This window comes from Lichenostomus cassidix, chromosome 4, assembly GCF_008360975.1.
Source record: "Lichenostomus cassidix isolate B80296 chromosome 4, HeHo_3.0, whole genome shotgun sequence".
Taxonomy (NCBI): Eukaryota; Metazoa; Chordata; class Aves; order Passeriformes; family Meliphagidae; genus Lichenostomus; species Lichenostomus cassidix.
This window is the reverse complement of record NC_139484.1, coordinates 67,326,612-67,353,692: the sequence shown is the minus strand read 5'-3', so window position 1 is coordinate 67,353,692 and position 27,081 is coordinate 67,326,612. Positions and strand designations below refer to the sequence as shown.

The 27,081-nt window shown below is 38.2% G+C and overlaps 1 protein-coding gene across 1 annotated transcript in view; it reads left to right on the top strand.

The window, feature by feature from the left end:
- SORCS2 (sortilin related VPS10 domain containing receptor 2) overlaps positions 1-26,625 on the top strand; it is a 528,344-nt gene extending 501,719 nt beyond the window's left edge. Inside the window, exons 24-28 of the mRNA XM_085059750.1 lie at positions 3,086-3,185; positions 4,278-4,380; positions 13,321-13,478; positions 15,621-15,700; positions 16,039-26,625. Of these exons, the coding sequence (XP_084915876.1) occupies positions 3,086-3,185; positions 4,278-4,380; positions 13,321-13,478; positions 15,621-15,700; positions 16,039-16,062 (465 nt within the window). The 3' untranslated portion in view covers positions 16,063-26,625. The remainder of the gene's footprint in view (positions 1-3,085; positions 3,186-4,277; positions 4,381-13,320; positions 13,479-15,620; positions 15,701-16,038) is intronic.
- Positions 26,626-27,081: the final 456 nt, after the last annotated feature.

Genomic DNA, 27,081 nt, shown 5'->3' with positions numbered 1-27,081 from the left:
AAAGATTTTCTGGAACTAGAGGAGCAAGGAAAGGGGAAAGTGATTGTATAATCTGGAGAATAGATGTACATTTCTGGCATTGTTAGGATGAATGAGGTCAGACCCATGGTGGCTGGGGCTGGAGCAGGAGCAAGGGAGACAGGAGCAATTACAGCAGCCTATGCTATGCAGTGATAAAAAGTGAGGTACAGCAGTTTCACACCTGATCACCAATTGTTTTATACAGTACAATGCTGTAGAGATGTACAGCCAGTCTTCTCCTAACAGCTGCCTACATTCCTATTTTTATATTATTGCTAATGGACATTGCTTTAGCTATTGATATGTGCATATAAATGTGTTGATTTAGACTTGAATGGCACAAATTTTGATAAAATGTGTTGTATCAGAATCGATTGTGGCTTGAGAAATACCCTGAAAATATACCCTGTGTAAATAAACTTAGAAGCAATAACTAGTCAAGTCAACAGGAAAATTCTCACGTTGTCATCTTTAAAGATTCCTTATATTTTCTTCTGTTACTGGAAGAGAATCTTGAAGGTTTTTATCATGCATCAGTAGAAGGATGTGCTTTGTCATGCTGCTCATGTCAGTTCTCAAAATCAGTGTTGTCACATTTTTGTGAGGAGTCACCAATGCAGAATATTTTCTGCACATTTGGAAGAGGTGTCCCAGAAACCCTTAACATAGACATAGTTATCAAATGTCTTTCCTTACAGAGAACCTCTTTGTACTTGGCTGAAAACCTTATAGATTTGGGAATATTACATTATTTCAGAAAGATTAAAGGCAATAATTTCTTGTTCAGGCAGAGAACACCTGCTTGCTGGAGTTTTTATTGGTGCTTTACATGGAGTGTTGGGATGTGAAACTGTTTATTTAGTCATTCAGAATAGGAATCAATAACAAATATGGTAAGTAAGCTGTCAGTGTAATAGGAGGAGCCCTTTGAAAAATTCTGAAATTTAGTTCCACTCTCTCAAGAGCCCTTTTTGTTTCAAATATTTGCAGGGATAAATAAAAAATCACTGTGATTTGACCTGCTTTGAAGAGCACAGCCATTTCAAAAGTATTCCATTCTAATTATTGACTCCAGAGAAGACTTGGTTGCTTAATTTATGCACATCTATTGCATGTCTAATGTCAGGTGGGATGAGTCCAGTTGAAAGAGTCAATTAAAGTGCAATTAAACTATAATCTTGAAGGCAGTGGCTCTGAGGAAGATTTCTGTCCAGACAACCTATTTCACGAAAATTCCCAGTGAGTTGCTTTGGCAAAAAGGGAAAGTCAGAGCCCAAGATGTATAAGTGAGTAAGAGTTTGAATAGTGTCATTATTTTTCATTCTTTTACATTCTTATAGTGCAGGAGCCATTGTGTTCACACGTTCAAATATTATCAATCATTGGAAATGATGTAGAAAAAGAAGATGGAATATTCAAATGCTGGTATAAAAACCTTAACTTAGGAAGCCTAGAGAGGAGCTCCACAGACTGCATTTGATTTTTAAAAAGTTGGAGAGGTGGCAGCACCATGCTCAGTTTTTTCCTTGGGACAGAAAAAAAACCCCACGAGCACTGAAAAAAAGATCAGTCTATCAGTGAAATAAATAAGCCAGAATCTTTGGCTAGATTCACGAGTTCAGATTTTTGACCTGAGGACATGTTGTTCATCTAGATTTGGGTGGGAGCTCAGCAGTGGGGAAATAAATAATGAGCAACTCCTAATCACTTAAGGAAAAACCACAGCGAAGGTTGGGTTCCTTAGGAACCTGCCAGGAAAATATGAGGAGTTGAAAGTTATGGAGCTCAGAAATTTCATTAGCTGGCTGTAGGTCAGATTAACCTAAAGTAGTTGTCCCTCTTGCACTGTACACCGTGAATGCATGAATGAACTTGGATTGATATGAAGAAACTTAATTTCATTGATAGCAGCATCACTTTAAAGCCTGATAATCAATAGAGTTGTCATATCCATTTTCTTGTCAGGCTTTGGGCAGCAAGATAAATACTTAAGAGCTGTCTGGTATAATTGTCTTGTGAAATAACTGAAGCTTTGCTCACTTCACCCTTGCGTTGAGTCATCCCCACACAAAGAAATGTAATAAAGTCAGTGGAATGGCTTCAGAAGTTAGATATTCCTTGAAAAGAATGATGATATTTGAACTTTTGTATAGTGTCTGTCCATAATATGAGAGGGACTACAGGGATTTTTATCTATTATACTGCAAAAGCTTGTCAAAGATGAGCACCATAATTGATAATATTGTAAAAGGAGCTACTTGTGAAGGTTCCATGGATATAAAGCAAATGTCTAATTTGGCATCCTCTGGGAAGTCATGTCCCAAATTATAAGGCATAGAGTATAAAACTGGCTTTGATCTTTTAGAAAATTGACCATGTTGAAGACACAAGCAAGCAGAAGGGATAATTCAGACAATTTGTCATCTGGGGTTAGGATGTGATGGTATATTTAATGGTTCTGCTCCATAAAAATATGAGAGACCATATTTCACTGTGCTCTATCCATTGGAAGAAAATGGGACGAATACTGATTTTTTTCCACATGGTTGAATGTACATATTTCTATGGAGTATTATTAAAAATTAGCTATAAATGGAATTCATTCCATTATAGGTAAGGAGGTAAGGTAAATTATGACATGCAGTTCATTATTAAATAGCAGTTACTTTTCATAGCAAGAAATCCAAAGTGACATCACAGGTTTTCTTCTGATGGGTTGGAAGAATGGGGAGTTTTTAATATGGATTATGCATTGTGTGAGTTATCACCCAGGTAAACCCAATAGTGCGTGCAAATGACTTGCTGTCTGTCACACGTTGGGTAAACGTAAAGACTTGGGTAATCAAAAAGAAAGATTTGGCTATAAAATTTTGACATTTTCAGCTTTTATGTCTTGTGAAGTTTTGCTTGATTTTTAAATACTGAATTTCTTCTAGATTTCAGCTCATCATTGACAAATGCTTTCACCATTGAATGAAGCAGAGGTTTTCCTTTTTAGAGCATTGAGTGTCCCAAAGTGGAACAGAGCACAAGATGTCTGACATTCTCTCTGTTTTATTTTCAGAGAATAGCAGCTATAAAGCAGGCCCTGAATGCACACAACATCAGCTTCTTTCTGAGGGGAGGATACTGGGTCTTGGTGACTTTAGCTGACTCCGGTTCAGGTAAATACATTAAAAATAAGCTCTCAACAGACAAACTTTCAGATGCCTGTTTGAGTTCTGAAAATTTAAGGAGAAAATCTTTGTATCAATATATATATGTACATATAACACATATGTATGTACTTACTTGGTACTTGTTACATATAAATAAACACACACACATACATATATGATTATATATTTGTGTTAGTAAAAATACACATTTGTGTTCATACATTGTGTACATACATTATGTACATTTTCTGCCTCACTGGATTCGCTGTGTTGAAGGAAACTGGTTGAAGAGAGTGTGTGTGCATACATGTATGTATTTTGAACAAAGAGACATTAAAATGCTGTTTTAACCAGAAAATTCAGCTTTGATTTGAATCTTTTATTAGAATGTCCTGTAATTTTTAGTTTTGTATTATCTCCCATAATATATTCTTCTTTATTATTTCACTGTGTTGTGGGAGAACAGCTTTAGCCAGCCACAATCAATTTATGTAAATGCTGGTGTGATGTTTTATCTGTCAGCTCTCTGTAGAAGACAAAGCTCTTTTATCTAGTTGCTAATGTAGAACTGTGCTACAGTCTCACTGTGGTTCCTCATCTGGTGTAAAGGGCTGACATTCGTTTGCCAGCACAAAGGGGATTGAAAGAAGCCCATGTTCAATCCAGCCTTTACTGATGTATGACCTTGATGAGTTCATTTGTTGTTCAGAGCCTTAGTTTCTCTGTGAAATTAACAGAGCCCTGCTTTTGCAAAGCATGTAGTCAGGGTGTGTGATCATTTACTACCATAACTTTGGATTCCCAGAAACAAACCCCAAACAACCACTGAGTATGCAAATCATTAAATCTTCAGGATCTTGGGTTTTGCTGTTTGTTGCTTTCATTTTTTGTAAATTGGTCCTCTGTCCTTCAGTAACAAGTTACCAATTTATTCTGTGGTTTTGCCTTTCTGAAGAAGCCACAGATGGAGTGAAAAGAAGAGGCTGCAAAAATAACAACAAAAGTTTTTGACCTGACAATTAAATAGAAAAGAAAGCTCAAAAATGTGAATGATGTGGAAGGGGACATGCAAAACTGCTCTTTTATTTTGTGTTTCAGACTCTCAGAGAATTGGAGGAGGCAGTGGCTATTGGGCTATTGTGGTTCTCTTTGTTATTTGTCTAGTTGCAGTCGGGGCTTTCATCCTCTACAAGTTCAAAAGGCAAGTAAACCTTAATCAACAAATGCATTTTAGGAATTAGATTTATCCATAGATTTGCAAAACAGAGTTTGTTGTTTGAAAAGAAGATTTCTTGAAAAATTGCAAGAAGTACACCACTATGAAAGTCATGTTTTTCTGAACTTTTCAGACATCAAGGTACTGCACTGATGCTTGTTTAACTTGCTGTGTTCCAAGATAAATATCAACAATATGGGAACTATGGAGAGTTTGTTCAGTTGGTCTAAATAATACCATCAAGAATCAGAGCTGAACTAAAATTATTCCTGATTAATTCCCTTCTCATTACTCCTAACAGTTATGAATAAACTAAAACTATCGGGACAAGGAGTGCATCTGCAATTCTGATTTGCTTAAAAAAGTGGTTTTATCAAAGTGTGTAATGCTCTGGGGCTTCTCTTTGCACACATTACATTTTAATTGCTGAGGCAATGCCATGGAGAATGACTGACAGAAAGAGATTAGCGTTAATTTGGCACTAGAGTGTGTGGAGGGAAGAAATATTTCTACATGAAGCATATTCTCAAAACTGAGCCATGCCAGCCTTAGACAGTCCAATATCTCTTTAGTCTGCAATTGATTTTAATCCGAGCTGCTGTGCAATTTAAATAATTTGTTCTTCTGCATGGGACTGTGTTATCATTGTCTATCCTACTGGTATTTCTGTATCTCTGGGGTATTCAGAAGCTGTTGGGTTTGGGCATACTGGAGAAAAGCCTTCTTCATCATCATCAACTCCTCCTGTCCTTCCTCAGTGAGGATTTGTACTGATTTGCCTCATTTTTTAAAGAGTGATTTTGATTTAAAATAAATATAAGTTTATAGAACTAGGAGCAGCATTACATTTGTGATAGCAGTAACTGTAGCTGGCATTAAGTAAGAGTTTGTTTAGCTAAAGTATTTTTATGTCAATGGAGAAAACCCCCTTTTTCAAGAACCTAAGTTTTTTAGAGTTCATAGTTACTGATTGCTTTAAATGGCAAAGCACAGAATACTGTATCAGACTGTCTATAGTGGAATAAAAATCCATTTTGCTATTTTAGGTGTCTGAAGCAAGGAAAAACATAAAAATGGTTGATGTGGTGTAATTATATTATTTCAATAGCAATACAATGGAGGATTTTCTGTTTGTGGTTTGGATCATAAAACTTCTTTGTGATATCTTGTAAAAGTTATCTGATTTATATCTTTTATTAGCTCTGAAAGGAGAGCAATTAAATAACAGACACAATTACTGCATGGTAGAAGAAGTATAAAATATTCAAGAAAGGAATTAAACCATATTCCTGAGTTCTTCCCAAAATGCCCAATGAAGCATTGCTTTATAAGCAGAGCTTTTATTAAGGAGGAAAATATAGTACAATTTCCAAATGGTGAGCTTTAATATCTTCTACACTTCTGTATATAATTTGTGAAAATAATTTGCATTTGCATTTTGGGAGGGGCAATTTAGATGCAAGTGAGGACTATTGTGAGATACATTCAAAAGTTTGTCAGCAGCCTAAAAACTGCTGTAGGCATTGATGAATGACCATGCAGTAGTATTCAATTTTAGTCTGTATCTTATCTGTTTCTGAGATATTTGAAAGAATTATTTTTTAAAATCCCTGCTAAGCTTTTAAAAAATGACTTTTTTGTTGCATCCTTCATTTGCAATTTCTTCTTCAAAGAAAATTGAGCACCTAATCAGTGCTATGTTTCAAAAATTGCTTTTTCCCCGTGGGCTCCCTGTGACCTCCTGGACCACCCAAACCTTTAGTCCCTTTTAAAAAGTCTTTCCTGTGTTCATGGAGATGGTTGTTGCATTGCTGGATCCCCATGGAGTACTTGTTGGGAGTACAGTCCCTTTAAAGTCAGTACAGTGAGTATGTAAGTTTACAAACTGGTCCACAGGGACTGAGGCTATGAAATGAGTGTCCTTTATAGATATAAAAGTTGCAAGTTATAATGCACAAAGGCAGCTTTTCAATATTATATCCCTGTGTATTAAAAATTAATTTTCTGAAAGAATGCCATAGGCAACAAAAATGTTCCATTTTAGGCAATAATTTCAGAATTATTGTGGCCTTGGTAACTCAAATAACTCAGGCAAATAGAAATATGGTTTAATTCCTCAGAGAAATTACCGATGTGTAAAGTATTGAAATGATAATACTGTCCATAATTATGATGTATAATTTACAAAACTAAGGAGGAGATGGAAGAAATTTGGTGGTACTTTCCCTTCATTCATGTAGATTAATAGAAGGGTTAAAACTCCCTTTTCCCTACAGTGAAATTTTTATTAATCCTAGATTTATCACTGCACCAATTGGGTCTACAGGGCTTGCAGTTGGCGTTGGAGCACAGGCAAAGCAGGTGGTGTGCAAGAGATTGTATGAACATGTCTTGGGCTGCTCTCTCTCTCTTTGTCTCTCTTTGCTGGCTCAAAGTTAAGTTTGATACCTGCAGAGATGCAAGATGGAAAACCTGGCTTGCAAATAAAATGGTGACTGGATTGGCAGGGAGGTTCATACACAAGAGTATGTCATCTATTAGCAATGGGAGAGAGTTCAGGACTTGGGATGAAAAATGAAGAGCAAATAGCAGGCTTTTGTATAGACCTACAGCTGTGATAGAAAAAGGGGAAACATGTCCAAACCATCTCAAGGTTTCTGAGTGCTGAGTGTTCTTGTCCCCAGGCATGGTCACCTGCCCAGATTATTCCTGAAGTTCATGTCGTAAGAACTTAGGTCTTAATTTGCACCAATTTTTGTCAGACAGAGATGGGAAATGAAAGATGGTATTGACAGGATATCAGAGACTAATCCAATACCTTCTTTTTTTCGTGAATCTTTCATAAGTAATGATGAAGCTTGCTGCTTATGTTTAATTTCTCATTGTTTGAAATCTGCAATATTGAGTACTAAAAATTGGTGTCCCTCACAAGAAGTAAATCCTACAAAATTAGCCTGGGAGACAGCAGTCATCTAAAAAGAAAAGTCCTGCATAAGAGTCTTTGTCCAGTGCCTCATATGCAGAAAAAGAAAAGAGATTTTCATCTAATTAGGTAGGGGGGTAGGGGAAAAACAGAGGCAGATTCATATAGAGGTAGTGGGATTTTGGCTGATTAGCTACATGCATAGTACAAACCAATGCCATCTCGTCATTCCTCAAGGAATGCCCATTAAATAGAAAAGATGTAAATTGAATAATTTCCCACTGCTCTAATCAAGTCTAAAATTGTATGATCTGCTGGATAACCAGAGCTGTCATTGCTGTCTAGCTAATGATTAGGTGCCTGTAGGTCACATCTGTTATGGTATGCCCTAATCCCAAATACTTAAGCACTGGCTAGGAAGATTGCTGCCCTCTGTTTTTATATGCTGTAAAATTGCAAGCATTTGTTGTTTCATGTCCTCGTTCCTGAACCTCACCCACCCCCCACTTTATCTGGTGGTTTCTTTGTGCATCCAGCCACTTCTTGTCACATGTACTTTGGTGCTGGAGTCCCCAGAGCTCATGAATTTTCTCCTGTCAATCCCAAGCATGGATTGTTGCTTTAGACAAAGGACAAAAAAAAAAAAGGAAAAAGACAAAGTGTTTTGAGAAACACAGGAGTTTGATCTTTTGTGATCAAAGTAGATAAGGACTTCAGATTAGGGCTATTTTTACTCTGTAAATTGGAACTAAATTTCAAATGAGAAATGTGGTGGGTTTTTAAAAACTGATTCTAATCGTGTCCAACAAAGGAGCTGTTTGGTTTATCTGAGCTGTTGGTTTAGATAGGTCAGGAGAGGACTATTGAGCATTGCAGCAAGGAGCAAGAGGTCATTCCTGGCTGGTGAACCAAGCATGGCTGGCAGGAGGGGCAGTGCAGTCAGCAATTGTGGATGGTGGGCAAGCAAGAGTAAAGAGCTTTTGCTCTGCTCTGCTCTCACTTCCTGAGCGTGGAAATCACTGCTCAGATGCCTCAAGCAAACAACATGTTGCAATGCTCACTAGCATGCTTCAGTTGTTTAAGCATCCAGGTAAAATGGACTGCAGCTGCTTCTTTTAACCACAACAATGTGAAGCAGCTGGAAAATATTTTTGAAAAATCCAGAGCTATTTCTTAACGTGGATCTGGGATCTGTGTATATTTTTCCTGTACCACACCATCTTTACTAGATTTGGATCAGTAAAAACACGCATCTTCCATTCCCTTTGAAACAATGTTTGTAATTTTTTTTGTGGTTTTCTAGCTGCCATCCAGAAAAGATTTTTTTCATCCTCTCAGAAGAAGCCTTATGGTGTGGGGTCCTGGGCAATAGTATAGAGAAGGGAAATAGCACTGTCTGCACCAGGCAAAGTGGAGGGAAGGAAAACTGTATTTTAGCCACATCAAAGCTGCCATGTAATCATCATGTTACTAGCAGAAGATCTGAACTCATCCTTTTCTTATTTTTCATTTCTGTATAACAGCAGGATATTAGAGTAGCCAAACCAGAGGGAATAGGTGGCTTTTGTGCTTGTGTATTTTACCTGGTTAATTGCAGCAAATTTGATTCCCTGGAAGAGTATGAAAATCTTCATCTTTTAATTTGTATGCAAACTACTGCGGTGTAGTTAAAGCTGCATGCATTGTTTTCATAAATCACCGTGAATTCTCTTCACCCAGATTTATACTATTTTGTATGTATTCCTTTTTTCTCTGCTACCATCAAGTACCAATTTTGGTAAATGAACCCCCTCCTGGGTCATTTCCACAATCTGGAGCAGAACTGTGTTATCTTTCTGCCTCATTGACTTACTATCTCATTTTCAGTCTCTGAAGAAAAGCTATCTTTTTTCCCCACCTTGCTTATACTACTTTTATGTTTTATGAGAGCAAGCTTAGTCCCAATCCATGTCTTTTTAGTGATAAAAAAAACAGGCACTAATTTAATGTTCCATAATATTTTGTAAAAACTTCCTCAGAAATCAAAGTAATAGCATGCAGAAAAGATTTCTGAAATGAAAGAAGCAAGTATATCAGGAGTGCCTTAAAGCACAAAGAAGTCAGTCATCTGAACATTAAGCCAAACATAATAAAGTCAACACCACAATAAAGTATTCTATTTAATAGATTATTATTGTTGTTATTTTTATTTAAGTTCCAACAGAATGCTAGATTATTCCATATTCTTTGCCATGTGAATATGTTCTTTTTTTTAATACTAAACCGAATTTTAATCAAGCCTCTGGAAAATGAATGAAGTGGCATAAAGGCGAATGAGTATTTTTTTCCACAAAGAAGGAATTGAAAGCCAAATAAACTAGAGCTTAAATGAGCAGGAATCAATATCTCATCCCCTTCCTGCTGTTTCTTCCTGCTGAACATTTTTAAGTGCAAACAGTTTGGGGTATGAACTGATTAGAATTGTGAGTATAGGAAGGAAAAAAAAGTACTTTCTGGAATATCTTCTAAAAGGTATGGGACCCAGAGAGCTTGGTGCAAACCATGTGCTGTGATGTTCTTTAGTAGTGCTGTGCAGAATTATGTCTCTAGCTCATATCTTTATGGTCCTCAGAGAAGGCATAATATTTCTTCTTTTTCATGATTGAAATAAAATGCTACAGGGAAAACAAAAGGAACTAAAAATGTAAACCATTCTGAGTGCTGCTCAGCAGAGGTAATTGTCTCCAGTGATGGATGTGAAGCACATGCATTTTGCAGATGAAGAGTAAACCCCCCAAAGAAATTATTGCATAATCTCCTTGTCTGTTCTTCTAAATGTGCTTTCAATTTTCATACTGCTGATACAAATCTCTTGGGTCAAATTTCGTGTCTTGTCATGTTTTCACAGTAGTCTTTTTTGTAGACCCAAGCATTTCAGCTCTGCCTGCTTCTAACAGTTACATTGGACTCAACCAACAGCTTCTTGAAGAAGAGCAAAGCCCATGAGGGTACATGAGGGTTTTTCTCTTTATAAGCAGGGGTAGGAGCTTCCTGCATGCTAGAGCAGTGAGAAGCAACTGGAAAATTGCCAGAATCAGGCCCATCTTTAGCAAGGATCCAGTATTCACATCCTATTTCATCCCACAGTGTGGTTGTCCCTTGTGAACAGAACATCCGGCACATGTGTTAAAAATGCCTCTTGAAAAGGCTTGGGCTATCATTTTCTTCAGGGTGGTTGAGTCTGTTCCTTGTAGAAGTGAACCAATATGAAACACTGAGAGATCTCTGTAGTGTGTAAAAGGTTTAATGCCTACAGTACATGTATCCTCAAGACCTGTGATATTCTCCTTCCTCCAATCCACATTCAATGTTAGACTAAGGTGCTTTCCCGTGTGAGTGTGAGGAGCAAAGGAAATATAAAAGTACTGAGTACCTCAGCTTTATACCTTCCCCAGAAGAACTGTATTTAGCAGGACTGGGCAGGATAAGGCAAGTGAGAAATAACAGCTCACACCTTTTCTCCTTTTATTCTTAAACCGTAATGAAATGCTCTTAACAATAATACATTGAATGGTTATTTGTGAACTTGAGAGGTTTCTTCATTCTTCCTGAATATGTTCAATAGTATGAGTTGTACTCGTGGTTATCTCTAACTAGCAAGTCATGCAGGAGATGTGATTTGAAGCCTCAGGATTTACACCAAAGGACACACTTTGTTGACCTGGTTTCACATGGATCCTTCAGCTGGGCAGGCAGTAGTCATACCAGCAGCTCCTCTCCCTTTAATCAACTTCAAAAGTCTGATGTGCCATATGGGTTTGAGATGTTTAACATTTTTTTTTATGTCAAACTTGTTTTGATAGTGCCATTGATTCTTCTACAATGTCAGAAATATTTATGAAAAGGTTATTATAATTATTGTAGAAACATATGTGCTAATTCTGCAGATGTGTTACAGAGACATTCTTCTGGGTTTTGTCTCCCTTAGGCATTTGATGGTGGACTGAAAGTGAGCAGTTTGACAGGTTTGATGCAGGTCTGATTGAGAGAATACTGTTTTCCACATGACCAGTTTCATTACCAGACACATTAAAACCAATCTGGAGTTACTGGCCCTGGAGAAAAAAAATCAAAATTAATTACCTAATGTATTTGTTTTGGTAATGAGGAATGTCCTTCCCTCTTTCAAAGTGGCTTTTTTTATCCACATAATGAAAGGAGAGTGATGCAGGTCTTGGCTTTATATGTATGCTTTTGTTGGAGGAGCTCTCAGACCTGTTGAAGTGATCGTAATAACACAGCATTGTGTCATCAGACCTTCTTTCCATCCTTGTCCTTTGCACTTGGCTTTACACTGTGTGTAAACAATGGGATAAAATACCTAAAATACCTAATTTTCATTTAGAGCTATAATTTTATGTGTGTGCATGTATACACTTGCCTATACAGATATATGTGTATGTGTAGATATATAGGACTTGATATATCTTTTGTGTTGCTCAGATTAAAGGGAGGCATCGTCTTCAGTCATCTTTCATGTCTTAGTAATTTCCATTTATTCTCATTACTTTGATGCAATGGAAGTTGCTTTTCAGAATAGTTTGCTGCAGTAACTTTTTGTCTCAGCTAAAATGGTGCCTCTTGCTAAAGACACCTTCTTGTGAAATGACATTTAAAACAGATCGTCTTCAAAAGCCTAGAGAAAACAGAATAATCTGTGTATTTATCCAGCTTTCAAACTGCTGCTGTAATAAGAAGCAGGAGATGGTTGCTTTTAGAGAGATGCCTAAAAATTAGTGTCACTTTTTCTATTTTCTCACTGTCTAAAGGGGCTCAGCAGAAACCGCAGCTGTTCAACCCTGTTTTCTCTTTTCTTCTTGTTGTCTGCCCATTGCAATAATCTGTGTTTAAGCACAGACTTTGACAGCCATGATCTGCTGTCATGCTGATCAAGCTGTCAAGCTGCTTCTGGCACTGCAGGAAATGGAGTTTAGAGCCTGCAGCTCCCTAATCTGAAGTGTCTGCTTGGTGCTTGGGAAAGGATGTCCTTATGTGCCCAGGCAGACTGCAGGTGAACACAGCCACAGCACAAAGGGTATGGCTCTTGAGAAATGTTTAAACCATAAAATCTGTTGCAAAGCTAGCAGTCCCTGATTTTTCCCTTTGAGTTTACAAATTCTAATTTAAGTTAATCTAGTTAAGAACCATTTATCAATACTAAGACGTAAGCTTCCCAGTCTCAGCCGTGATGCTAATTGTTCATTAGAGGCATTTAATAAGATGCTTTTTGTTTCTCTAGATTCCAGTCAGAATGAGTGAATTAGTGTTGTCTCCTCTAGAGAGTTTTGTGTACTCTGTCAGTTCAGAGTCCAAGCTTTAGACTCTGTCTCCTTCAGTGCTGCCTGCTTAACTTAACCAACATCCCCTGTCTTGTGCCCTTACCAATGCCTGTTTACCTTCTCACTCCTTACCCCTTGGTCCTGGCCTCCTGGCTCTCCACTCTCTGCTTCCTTCCATTCCCTGTCTCCTGGACTACTCCTGACTTTTTCTCCTCGACCCTGATTGACTGTGAGTGCCTTTTGATGCTTTCACACTTCAGTATCAACCCATCTCCTCAGGGAGAGGTGATGATGATTGCAACCCAGTTTAACTTGTTACTTGTGACACCTGGGACCAGGAATGAATACCCACTGGGCCCTTTTATTGCTTGAATTCTTCAAATAGTTTTTTCTGTGGCTTTAGTAATATTTTTTCAACATTGTTCGTTGTCTGTCAATCTTAGTTAGAAATTGATGCTTAATTATTATCTTAGTATGAATATCATGATACAGCAGTTACATAAAAATGTGACAGAGAACAAAGAGCTGTTAAGCTTAGGTTGTGACCACAATCAAGAAAGGATGGAATTGGTGATGATTTTTCATTCTGGAAAGACTTTGCCCTGCTGGTGCTTTGCTCTAATGCCAGTGTATGTGTGACACAAAGGTACCCCATCCCAAAATTTTTTTTCTTTTCCCGTTTAGGAAACTGCCAGGCAGAAATGTCTACGCCCAGATGCACAACGAGAAAGAGCAGGAGATGACAAGCCCTGTTAATCACAGTGAGGACACCCAGAACATCATCCAGGGTGAGGAGTTTATTGATGATGATCTGGACTCTCAAACACTAGGTAACGCAAGAGGTAACTTCGTTTTTAGTTTATAAATTTTCATAAGTAGTTGATTTTTAAACTGATGTTTGTTTTCATTTTAGTTATTTTTAATTTTCTGTTCAGCCTCAGAAAGATACAAAATGGTAACACCACTAACAAGGGATTATCTCAGTTGCCTTCTTTTGGCTTGCTTGAGATACAGGCTAATGTATGGATGATGTGCTATATAGAGCATGAGGACAGAGACAGCAGTTTAATGTCAGGAGACTGACTTGGACAATTTTAGAGATAAATTATATTGGGTAGAACGGGATATAATCGGCAACAGTTGAATTCACTCAATAATCCCCTGAATTAGTGGGAAATTGAGTTTAGACCGGAAGGATTTGTAGAGCCAATGCTTCTGTGATTTCAGATGGATTGTATGGAGATTCACTGCTATATTTGCCTTCATATTCCAAAGGCATTTAAAGTTTTTGTGATTAGAAACATTAAATTTATTCATGTATAAAAACTATCATAAGTCTTCCTTAATTTAGCTGTTGATTTTCCAGTATTCATGAGGTGGTTATAAAGAACCCATGAGAGGAACTTTCTGTGAGTATCTCTCAGTGCCAATGATTTCAGGGTCAGGTGCAAGTACATATCCTGGCACCCTGTGGTTAGTTTTAATGCAACATGGAGTGCTGATCTATAATACATTGTCTTCAGACTGCTTTCAGATCACAGTCTGAAAAGTGTAGGACAATGTAAAAAACAACCAGTTCCATTTCTGCACATTTTGCGAAAATAAATCAGATGATCCAAAACCTTTGGGATTTGTAGCAGTAGATTGATGGTGTGAAAGGCAACTGTAATGTCTTCATGAACCCCAAGGAAGAAGAGGTGTTTTAGCTGCACACGAGGTAGGCTGGGCAAGACAGAACCTGGTCAGAGGAGAGATTTCTTTATCTTAGTTTTCCCCTTTATTGTTTGTTGTCAATGTCTTTATTTTCATATGCTGAACTATGTGCTGCTTCTAGGTTCTTGGAGGTGTTAGCTTTGAACACAAGGGAAGAATCCAGCCTCTTGCTTTGCTTTGTGTATTTCTATCTCATCTTTGACAACTTTGTGTATGAGTATCACTGTGTTTTCATTCTGATTTTTCAAGATGACTTTTGTTGCCCTTCTGACTTTACCGGAGTTGGTTCCAAAAACAGCCCTGGAGAAACAAAGTCTATGTTAAAATTGTTTGGTCAGCTCATCTCCAGGGTCTTTAGAGGAGAAACTGAATTCTAGCAAACTCCTTGCAGACATGCCTGTTAAAAGGGAGCATTCAAACACCTCTAGTAATGTACAAAAGCATAACTTCTTTTAATGGTGGAAAATCCCTTGTGATTTCTTTAAAAGAAGTCAGCTTGGGATGCTCTAATAAAGAAATGCTACGCTGATTTGTAGCTATTTAGAATTAATCTCTGCTTCCCCTGCACTCTTTAGACAGAGAAAACAAAAATCTTCCATCTGAGCAGAGCATTAATTTAAGGATAAAGAGTACAAGATTGTGATGTTTTGATGACATAAGACAGCAAATGTGATCTCAAGGTGATTTGTGCTTCTGCCACGTTGTCAGCACCAGCAGATTTTCCAGGAGTGTGTAAAAAGCTCATTTTTGTGGATCATAATCATCCATATTTGTCAACTACTGTACAGCTTTTAGACAGAAGATGTTACTTAATACATAATACTACACTCCTGCTCACTCTACTGTTTTGTTATTTGCAATACTTTCCACTAGCTCCGGTATTGCTCAGTACTGCCAAGAAAATATTCCTGTTAATGACACTCTATTTTATCTGGCTTAGAGTACAAAACATGTAATAATCCCTGCTTTGTATTAAATTCTGGTTTACAACATTATTTGCAGAAGGTTCCTATGCTATGGAGATCCCTTCTAGTTCTGGTGAGCTTTCTCCCTCCCTCTGGGGAGATGTCAGTAGCTGCCTCCACTCCATGCACAGCAGGGAGTTACAGGCCTGGGTTTCTGTTTGTTCTCTCTCTTCTCATAACTTTTGAATTTCCACAGTACAGTATTTCCAGACTCACCCATCCACTTTTTTTGTTTTCTATATATTTTATGTTGCCTACTTTATCGCAACCCCCACCTTGGGACTCCTCAACACCATTACCTTGCAGTGACTCCTTCTGGGAGAAGTGGCAACTTGAACAGCTACAGAGTTCCCTTATTGCTGATGCCGGTCAGTGTCCAGTCCCAGGTCAGTGGCATGTCGAATGGACGCCTCAGGTTCCATTCTCCTCCCTCACCTGCACCCCTCGAGACAACTACACCTTTATAAGCCACAAAGAGAACCAACTTATGCTGTCACTGGGATAGAAACCCTAGGAATTCACCACAAATCCACCACCATGAGCAAAAGCTTTGTGCAAAAGTGTGCTGTAGGTACATGGAGCTGTTGCACCAACCTTCACCTGACCTGTTGTTTGATAAAGCCACTCTCTCATGCAATTGACTTGTCCCTGCAATAAAAGAGGGATTTATTGAGGAGTACCCAAAATACACTAATGTTGGCGTTTTGTTTCTGTATTTTCCTAGGCAATCACTCAGGCGTGGTTTTGAGCATCAACTCCAGAGAGATGCACAGTTACCTGGTTAGCTGATATTTGCAGCTGAACACGAAAAATGAAAGACTCTTCTCTGTACCGTTTTATTTTTCCCTGGTGATGTCCCAAAATTGCAAATATGGCTGTAAACGCTGATGGAGAGGAGATTTCTTATCAGTCCTGTGGAAAAAAGCGTCCATCATCAGTTACCAAGGGCAAAGGATAATATTCTTGTGTTCACTCTATGGCCTGGGAACTCATTACAACTGAAACTCAAGCTATGGTAGCAATTTTGTAGCCCTAGGCACCTTCAATGCCACCTTATTTCTTTTCTGTATATGCTCTATTTCTTTATGTTTATTTTTAGAATGATTGACTGTAACTTTTTAATTATATTTTTAATTGAGGTATTCAGTGGAAGGCTGGGAGTCTTCAGCCTGAAAAGATGATTTTTACACAAGTGACTAGACCAGAGCAGATGGTTGGTTGATCACAATGACAATTTTTTAGGAGGCCAAGTCTGTCTGTACTGGGAAAGGACTGAGCAAGAGACAAATGCACTCCTAGTTGAGACAAGCTCTTAACTTAAACACGTGTGAGACAATCTAACAAATTTAGGCTTAGGCCCTTCTGATGATTAAAGGAAGTAAAATGTTAATTAGGATATCTCATAATATACAATAATGCTCTTGTAAGCGTAGCGAGTCCTGACAAATTATCAGCACCAGTATCTCCCCCAGTCCCACCACATGTGAAAGAAAAACACCAGCTTGATGCTATTTGCAGACCAGGTGCCTTCACTTGCAGACAGTCATTTTTGTTGCTCTTTTCTTTCCTCCTGAGCGAGCTCCTCTAGGATGATGGCAGCTGCCAGATGAGTTACCCTGTAAAACCCTAGGCTGGTGGCCTGTCTCTTTTTAAATTTCCAGAGAGTGTAAATACCTCTTTTATGTAGCTTTCTTTGTATGATTATTTTTTTAAACTTCCAATAAGGGCAGGTGTGCTGGGTGGGTCAGAGCTCTCCTCTGGGAAGGGCTGGGTAGCATCACCATCTCCTTCCCATTGCATCCTTGTCTGGGATTTCCTCTGGTTCTTTGTCCTTGCTGGCAGGAGTGGGCAAACCCCAACCTGATCTTTTCCACTTGGGTTGGTTTGACAATCCAAAGGGTCTTGGGGATGATGGGAAGAGATTTAGGGCTTCCTGTTTCCTTCCCATCACCACAGGGTGTCTCTCAGTCCCTATCACCACTGGCTCCTTTTTCTGCAGGGAGGGCAAGGGAAGGGCTTCTGGAGGAGCTGCCTGCAAAAAAGCTTGTGAGTCAGGCTCTTGCTTCCTAATCCCAATTTTGTGAGTTGGGTCAGAGTTCCCTAGTCTCTGCATCCCTAGGTAATGGCAACACAGTCAATCCACACTCCTCTTGTCTTTTCTCTGTGGTTTATTTCAGCCGGGTAGAAAACTGAGTGTGGTGTGGTGAGTTTAAATGTCTGGCATACTGTGTGTCACAGCTGCCTGGGATTAGGATGCTTCTCTCAAAAACCTATACAATCTCTTCACTTTTTGCCTTTGATAGAGAATAAATAGCTCTGTACTCACTGAATGTCACACTGATGCTAGTGACAAGCTCGCACACCACCTTGTTTAAGAAGGATACAGACAGTGCATCGTCCAGGATATGCAAACAGAAAATAATGAATGCTAGTCAAATTCTGGAAAAGAACTGTCTTAAAATCAGTGTATGCATTGGAATAATTTTTCCACATAGCTGTGAATATAGAGCATATGCTCATCAAATGCAGTGGGTTGGGATGTAGTAATTCAGCATAGTACCGTAGGCTCTCACACACCCCATAGGATGTATGTGTAAAGCACAAGAAAATCTAGATTATAAACTTACTGTAAGGAACTAAGTGGAAAAGTTAGAGTGAAGAGTCTGAAAAGCACTTGCAAACTGCTCAGGAAAATAATTACAAAAATTGTTCTCAAATTTCTGCCTATTTAGTTGTATAGTGCCATATAAACTTCTTAACAGAGAAGCAATGCTCTAGCTGATTGTTGTATGCCAGACTGTGTGGAAATCCAAGGTTTTAAATGTGTCTGAGTCTGGGTTTCTTGAAGAGAAGTGCATATACAAAATGTGCTGTGAATTGGAAACTCTTGGGATCATTGCACGTGGGGCTTTCCCTCCTCACCAGCTCTTCTTGCTTTTTCTTGTGGAAATGAGCTGGAGCAGAGAATAAAATAGCATTGCAAACATCTTACTTGTTCCTGTGAAATAAACCTGAAATAGGTTATTTGTATAGGGCAGGTGAGTGGCAAACCAGCTTCATGGACAAGGAATGGGATGGAAGCTGCAGCTTGGGGTTGTTCTCACATGGTTAGTCTGATAGGCAAAGCACTCTGTTGGAACTGGGTCACACAGCTAATTTATGCTTTAACAGCTACTTTTATACATTTAAGTGAGGGTGATTTATGTCTCTGATCACAGGAGTCTTTTGGAACACAGTAGAATGTTTAACTGCTTGGTACTCTAATTAACACTTAGCACAACGTAGTGCCTGTAATATTTTTTCTTACTCTTATTAATTTGATTCATGAAGCACTCCTGTGAGGTTGGTTTGTCATGTCTTAAAAACACTGTTTTCTGAAGACATGTTGGTGTTGCCTAACTGTATTAATAATACCCAGCAGATAATAAAGGAAGCCTTTGATTTCCTCACAAGAATAACTTTAAAATGATTTATTTTAAAACTGAGAAAGTACTATTACCATTTTCTTGTTCATGGTGTCTTGGTTTATCTTTAAATGAAAAGACTCTCTAGTCCTAGACTTCAAATCTCTTGAACTATGTTCATGATATCTTAACATTTTATCCTTTGTATGTATCTAAAATCCAGATACATGAGTATTCAGAAACACATCTATGCACAAGTGCTAGTCACACATGCATGCACACACCCATGCAGTATTTGTACATATTTTAGTCACATTTTTTAGTGGGGAATGGTGATGTGGTGGCTAAGAAATAGAAGATGACTGTCAGATACCTGGATTCTGTGCCCAGACTTTGAGCAGGTTACTTCACTTGTATGTGCTCCAGTTTCCCCCACCTATAAAATGGGGCTGATAGTCATTACCTACCTCACAGGGCTATTGTGAGGCTAAATTAATTACTGTTTGTTCAGGATCATCAGAGAAAAAGAATTTTGTGAGCATAAATTATTAGTGGTTTAACTTTCTTTGTTTTACTTGTAATTATCACTGTTCTTAAAAGTACTCTACTGAAACCAGCTGCAATTATGTATAAATGTAAAAAATGCATAATCCAAAAAGGTGCGTCACTGGTAAAGAGGAAAAAAAGAAAGTAATTTTATTTAAACACTACTATTGGAACATATTGTTACGTGGTAGCACTGCAACATTGGCTGTGATTTTGCTATTACACACTAGAATTGTCAGCTCCCTTTTCTGCATTGTTATTTGATCAAAAACCTTATAAAAATGGGTACAGTGATATTTATCAGCACTGATATTGAACTATACTGAAACAAAAACAGCCTGGAAGTGTATTGGCCTCATTGGCCTCTTTTGGCCTTCTTAAAATCTGATGTATTTGCAATTTCAAAAACATCCTGTACTTTTCAGAGTGCTCCAAGCAGTATGATCTGAAGCATTCTAACTGAGCCATCAAGACTTAGAGCTGTTATCTTTGCTTTCTCTTTTGACATTGAATGTTTTATGTTTTTGGAATGGCCCATCCATATAAAGTACCCAGAAATGCTCAGAGGAATTTAGGGAAAATGCACACAATGTTAATTAATTCTTAAAAAATATAAGCAATATAAATCAGTGTATATTTTTATACTCTGTAGAAGAGGGTGGTGGAAATGGCTGTGAAGAAAAAGAAGGTACCAGCCTGAGGCAATATGTTGTTATCTACAATTCACATCTAATTTCTTGGAACTCTTTTATGATATTCTCATTGAATAATATCCTTCTTGATGAGTTTTCCCCTTTCAATGGCCAATGTAATGAAGAGTAAGCTGTTCATTCATATAAAACAGATGATTTGTTAACTTACTGTCCTGTAGAGAAAGACAAATCATTGCTTTGCCATTAGTAGTCCCTAGTGCAAAGCCAGTTTCATCTGACATGATTATCATGGTTAGCTGTGTTTCCAGTCCAATAAGACCTCCCTTTAGTGGGGAGACTCTGCTACTGTATGCTGTATCTTCAATAGAGGTCAATAGAATGGAACTGCAGTAGTTTCCATCCTCCTTACACAAATACATGCTCAAATAAATGTGTGGTGAAAAGAAAATCTTTATAAGAAATTAAATACATCCATTTTTTTGCAGTAGCTTTTTGATGATGAACCAGAGGTTCTGATAAGTTTTGAATTTCTAAGTGTTATTTCAAGTCAAATACAATGTTTCGAAGTAGATAGAATCAATGACAATTTCAGTCATAGATTTTTCCTATGTTTCCTATTAAAAAGTTTTGTAATTTTTCATTAATAAGACTTCAGGGAAAAAGAGAGACTAAAAATTTTATTTCATTGCACAGTCCCTGCTAGTTGGAGTTATTATAGTTCTTTTATTGTATATTGATTAATACCACTGTATTGTTTCCATCTTCATTTTTATTTCAGCATTTTAGATGAAAGTAAGTGCCCATTTCTCTCAAAATATTGGCTTTCCACCAGGAAGAAATTTATAAGGATTTACCTTTATAAATCTTGATTTTTGAGATGCCAAATTTTGTTGTGTCTTTTAAGTCCATCCAGAAAGCTGATTCCTGGCTTATTTTCTCTGTTCTTGTCCCAGTTGCACATTACTTATGCAACTTTCTTCAAGTGACTGGCACATAGCCAGTAATAGCCTGAGAAAATCTAAAACTTTCACTAGAATGGTATTTAATTGACTATAAGTAAGGTCTGCTGAGATAATTTTCTCAATGTTAAGTTTGTATTTTCATGTTTCGTATTCCTTTCTTAGTATTTGCCTTCTCAGTGCCATTTAAATGCATGTTTATTCCTGTAATGTTTTTCACTTATTTTTAGACTATAATCATCAAAGTGGCAATTAACTCAGACCCCCAGTTAGCTTTTGCAATTAATAGCCTAACCCTGCAGTCTTTGGGAAATGTCAAGCTGTGCCCTCTCAATTTTTTAATCTTCTGTCCCAAGTCAGCCCTTCTAGCCAACTGATCACAACAGCCTTGCCTCCAATAGTCTGTGCACCCTCAAACCTGAGGGGTGCAGAAGGGTTGCCCCATGTTGAGATGGCCTAGAACAGCCCATTTCCCAAATCTGAATGGGAATGTCATGCAGACAAAGTTTTTATTTGTTCCTTCTTGTCAAGTGTGTTGCATGAGCAGAGAGGATGTATATCATCAGGGAAAGGACAGCCTGTAATGGTAATTCAGGTTGCTCTGGAGGCTAAAGGATGCATCCTCTGGGAATATTTTTCCGTTGAAATTTATATGTACAGCAAGTCAGTTTCATGATTTTTAATATGTGAGATCTCATTTCTGTAAGTCTTCAGTCCCAGCTTTTTTCCTCCTGTTAAATGGAGTAGCAAATTACTTAAACTATGAATTGTGGAGCCATGTATGACTTCCATTCTTTTCATCCTTTTTTTTTTTTTTGCTTTATGTGAAGCTTGTCACCATTACTGTTTTCAGCTAGTTTAGGTGCTGGTAGCTGAGATGATCTTCTGTAAAACAGTATCTACCATAAGAAATAATGGAAAGCTTAGAAATTTATACTCTGAAATGCAATGACATAGCTGCTTGAAAAAATCCTGATGAAAGAGCTGTTATGGTTTGCATTAAATACTCTTTAAGAGTATCTCTAAAAATACATATTCTTAATTGCAAACTCTTTGCCTCTCTCTCCTTCCAGATTGATTTTCTTTCAGAAGTGACATTTACTAGCCCTGAAAAGAAGTGCATTCTTTCCCTTACACAAGTCATTTTGCTTAATGTTATGTCCTTGCAACACTTGCATTTCACACAGACTTCAGCTGTATTGATCAGCCTTGATTTCTGAGTTTCTGTAGAATTTGCATCTTTACACTGATTACTTGCAATGCAGTGGACATAAACCCCTGTTGAGCAGCAATAATACAAGCAGCAGTACCTGGCACTGCTTAAATAATATGCCTTTTTTGCACATATTTTTAATGGTATAATGAGTATATTAATCACCCGGAAGGCCAGGCGTTCCAAATAACTTTCTTAGCATGTCTTACATTTCTATGTTTTTTGTTGCTAATTTTAGGCAGCTTTTGATACTTATATTTAGTTCTTACTGACAGTGTCTGCTCTTGCAGATCAAAGCATATGAACTGGCTTATTCGCTTTTTTAAAAAAAGTATTAATTCACACTGCTTATTGATTAAAACAGTTTAAAAAGGAAATCTTTCTGAAATGGTGAAAGAGATACTTTTTAATGAGGACAGCTCATATAAGCTCATATAAGAAAACAGCAGGCTTATATCCATGTGGCTTTTGAGATATTCTTGTTATGGATTTTGAATAGAAAGGACTGTGCAGAAGTATAACCCCAAGCATCAGTAACATGCACGTAGGCAGATTGCAAATGGTAAAACTAGTCCAAAGGAGAATATTTGAACACACCACCTCTATGTCTCAGATTTACAGCAGGGCCTTTAAAAGGTTAAAAGTACAGAATATCTTTACCCATAGGATGCCCAGGGAGTTGCCAAATTCACTGGCTCCATTTACTTGTGAATACACTCCTCTCTTTGGGGTTAATCTTTTCAGATGCTGAACTGTTCATGAAGTCACCTGCATTGCTTAATGCTTTCAAATATTTGCTAAATAGTTGGCAATACTTTCTAGAAAAAAAAAAAGCCCATATTTCCTCTCTTTTATGTTTCTCCTCCTTTCCCCTCCTCCCCTCTTCTTTTGTAGTCCTTTTGTTCTCTTTCATTATTGCTGCTGTTGCTGGCTCTGCCTTGCCTGGCTTCTCCAGATGTGTTCTCTGCAGTCCACTTTTTCTTCTTTGCTTTTTGTTTTGCTTTATGTTACTGCTTGTGTTTTTATTTGGATGTGCACCCTACTGTGTCCTGACTGATAGCAAGAAGAATCATGATCTCTTCCCTATTGCTGCCTCTCCACTGAGCTCTTCTGTATTATCTGGGTCGATGAGGTTCCCTGTGCTTTGTGTCACTGCAGTGCATCCTTCCCATTTCTTTCCCACTTTAGTGTCTTTTAATCCTTTCAGCTTTGATTTTGGCTCTCATTTTCTCTAAATCTTTCTGGAACTCTTGCCTTTCAAGAACTTCTCTCAGATATTTGTCCCAGAGAGCACACGCTTCTAGTTTGAGATGTGGATGAGTATTATACTCCCTGAAAGAATAAAAAACAGCATTTCCTCTCACATCAGTGTATATATTGATTTTGCCATTGGTCTGTAGTGAAATTATATATTTACTTAGGAGAGAGCTCTATCTATTATCTCCCAGATGTCTTCCTCTGCCTCCTTTTGGATTACAGGCTGAGAAATGGTGTTCCCATGAGTTTCCTGGGGCACAGCAAGGGCTGGCTTGCTTTGCCAGCCCTGCAGTCTGGCAGGCACAGAATTGCAGCAAGGTTGGGTAGAGACACCTTGCCAGACCATTGGGCTGCATTTGTATTTCAGTATGGGAAACGCTGAGTCCCAAGCTCAGACACAGCCTTTTAGAGAAATTGTAACAACCCAAAGCTGAAGAATAGGTGAAGAGAATCCTTTGTTAATAGAGGGTTGGGAGCAATTTGACTTGACAGGTTTATGGGATGGGTCGGTATGAAACCTTTCCTAGAGGCAGGGGAAAATGGCTTGGATTCAAGTTCCATGAAATACAAATTTAAGCAGAGTCACCAGATAGCTTTGGCAGAATCATCATGCTGGAGGATCTTGGAGAAGTTAATGGGAATAAGATCACTGAAAAGCTCAGTGGTATCTTTGAAGGGTGCAGCCTGTCTTTGGGAGTGTGTGTGAGAGAGCTGAGGGAGGGAGGGGAGCACAGGACTAAACAGGACAAGGAAAAGCAGGGAGAACATCAGTGTTACCAGTGTGTGTGATTCTACCACAACTTGTTGATTTTGTTTTGCTTAAGCCTTGAAGCTCCCTTTAATTTGTAATGGCAACTATTTTGTTTAGTTGGTTGCACGCAGAGACTTTAAGCCATGATTCTAAATTGATGTAGGGCGAGGAACTTGCAAAATTATCACCATTTCTACATATAATTTAAGACAGATCTGACTTGCAGCAGCATCCCACCTGAGGTGCATGGAAAATATTTGCTTCTAGAGCCCAGATGCCTGTATGTGTGCTCCAGATGATTGTGGGTCATTTGCTAATTGCATTCCTCTCTAGCACAGCTAGGAGCTAGGAGACAAGGGAGAAGAATTATTTTATAGAGTCTGTGTCTTGCATTTATACTGTTTAAATGTAATTTGCTGGAATGCTTCTATGAGCTGTAATTTTATAATGTTTAAAGAAGATGAATGGAGTTGGTGTAGTATTCCTGAGGGTAAACACCAGCCACTGGAGTTTACTGAACATGTGACTGGAAATTTTAATTTTAGGAACAGAGAGTTCCTCCATTTCATATACACACACCAGGCCTTTGAGTACAGCTCCTTTTTTTCATTTGTCACTGACAGGCTGTGATTTATTTCCTCATGGGTATAAAGTCACGGGTTGTGCTTGCTGCAGTGCAGAAGGCTCTGGAGGGAAAACATAATCAAATGGAGAAGTATACTTGAATTCTCCTCTCTTGATCCCAGTCTTCTCTGAGTTGCTTTTCTCTGATTGTCATTCTGCCAATAAACTGGGTTGATGTCAAAAGGAGATTAACTAATTTTCATCCTCTTCCCGGTGGCTGAGGAAAAATAAATACAAGAAGTTTGCAGAGGAATAGCAGATTGGAAGAGGGTGGGGAACTTGATCATCTGGCAGAGTGCTTTGGGATCTGTCCACTTTTTATGCTTTATTTACCACAAATTTATGCTTTATTTACCACATATTTTTACACATATGTAATCACAGCTCCTGTGTGATTTACCTTTCCATTAACCTTTGGTTTCTTTGCAGAAGATGGTTTTAAAGAAGATCACCCTAGTGCATTCATTGCAAGTGTGGGTTTAGGATGCATCAGGATTTGCCCTTCCTCACCTAAATGAAATTAACTTAGTATAATTGCTCTGTATTTATGAAGCAGCACCAGCAATATTGCTTCATCCTAGACTGGAAAAATATTTGGGAAGATGAGAGTTGGAACAGGATAATTTACCTTTTTAAGAGTAAAGGATGGAAACTGGCTTATTTACAGTGCATCTGTGGCTGTTCCAGCACAGGTGGGTGCCAAACATCTCAATCCAGATGCAGACAGATAAATATGGATTTTGTTGGCATTACCCATGAAAACAAAAGGACAGAAAAATGGTAATTAAACAAAGCCTAAATCATATTTTGTGGCTAATTAGAGCTGCAGCTCTTGGTATGTGAAAGCCAATAAAATAAAAACTAGACCTGACATGTCTTGTGAAGATTCGCAAAGCATTTCTTGCTACCCTGTTGTCAATCTGGAACATAATTTATTTGGTATTGCAGGGCCAAATTCCACCCTAATTTTTGGCCATGCATTTTCACAGACATTATCAGTTAAGCTTTGTGTTACAGAAGAATTCCATCCATGGTGAATTTGAAAAGCAACTGCAGGTTAAATTCAGTCTTCTCACTGCATCTGTGCTTACATAGGTTATTGACTGATTTCCACTGTAATTTCTATTCCCATGGTTAGCATGAGAGTTCTTTGGATGTGAGGTAATTACAACCAAGGTAGAACTGAGTTTTTTAACTACTTGTGACTGCTTGGTCAGCAAATGGTAAACACTGAATCCAACTGGATTTTTGACCAAGGGGTTGTGGAAGGCTCTTAGCAGTCATCAGTCTGCTACAACCCCTACCTTTAACATACATGACTACACAGTCCTCTCCTTCTGCCTTTGCACATTCTAGTATTTGTGAAAACAGAACATGCCTTCTCCGAATTTTGTTTCAGGTGACCTTGACTTTAAGCAGGTTTCTTTGTACACAGTAACAGGGCTCAAGTGAAGAATGAAATAAATCCATAACTGGTGCATTGTCATAAATGGGGAAAAGTGTTATTTGTATATTTTTGTAAATATGTAACATTTAATGGCAGTTTTGTAGTGACGTGCTGTTTTTGAGAAAAAGAAACAAATATATGTTTGAATATGCTTGACGTTAACACTTAACTGTGATTCAATTGCACAAGTAATAGCTTAATCAAAAAGTCTTGTGCAATATGTAGTGCACACGCATAACCAAGTATCTGTTAGTGATCCACAAGCGAGTTTTTGGCAACTTTTAACAATGGTGATGAACTGTGCAGTACAGATTATCACGGTCTCTTTCAGCTTCCAAACATGTAGCAGGCAAACTACTGTATACGTACCTGTGTACTCCACTGCATCCAAAGGTATGCATTTGTCCTGAGAACCTGCACTCCAGGTTTTTCTTTAATAAAATTTGGTTCTAAACTATCTGTTGCTTTGTTTTTCTTTTGAAGCACTTCATGGGGTTGATGGAGGGGAAATGGTTTAACCAGACCCCAGAGTTTGTGTGTTTTGACAGTAGTTAGCAGAAAGCTACTCAAGACAGCAACACTGAGCTCAAAGGCTGCAGCAAACCTTCCTCCTCCTCTGCTTTAGCCACTCCATCCTCCTACCCTGCAGCTCGACTCCATTCCTAGGGAACAAGGGAAAAGTCCTTTTTCCTTTTCCCTGGGAGTGGAGTTGCTGCAGAATAACCGGTGGAGGGTGACACTCTGTGGTGAGAGTGAAGCTATGCAACTGCTGTTCTGGAAGTCACTGAAACAGAGGCTGAGTATTTCTGTCTAGCTCAAGAATTCCGTAGGTCTCAGCCTTGATCTCCCTGTAACAGAGCGCCATCAACAGAACAAAGCTATGTGTGTTCTGCTCTTCCTTTTTCATTGGCTT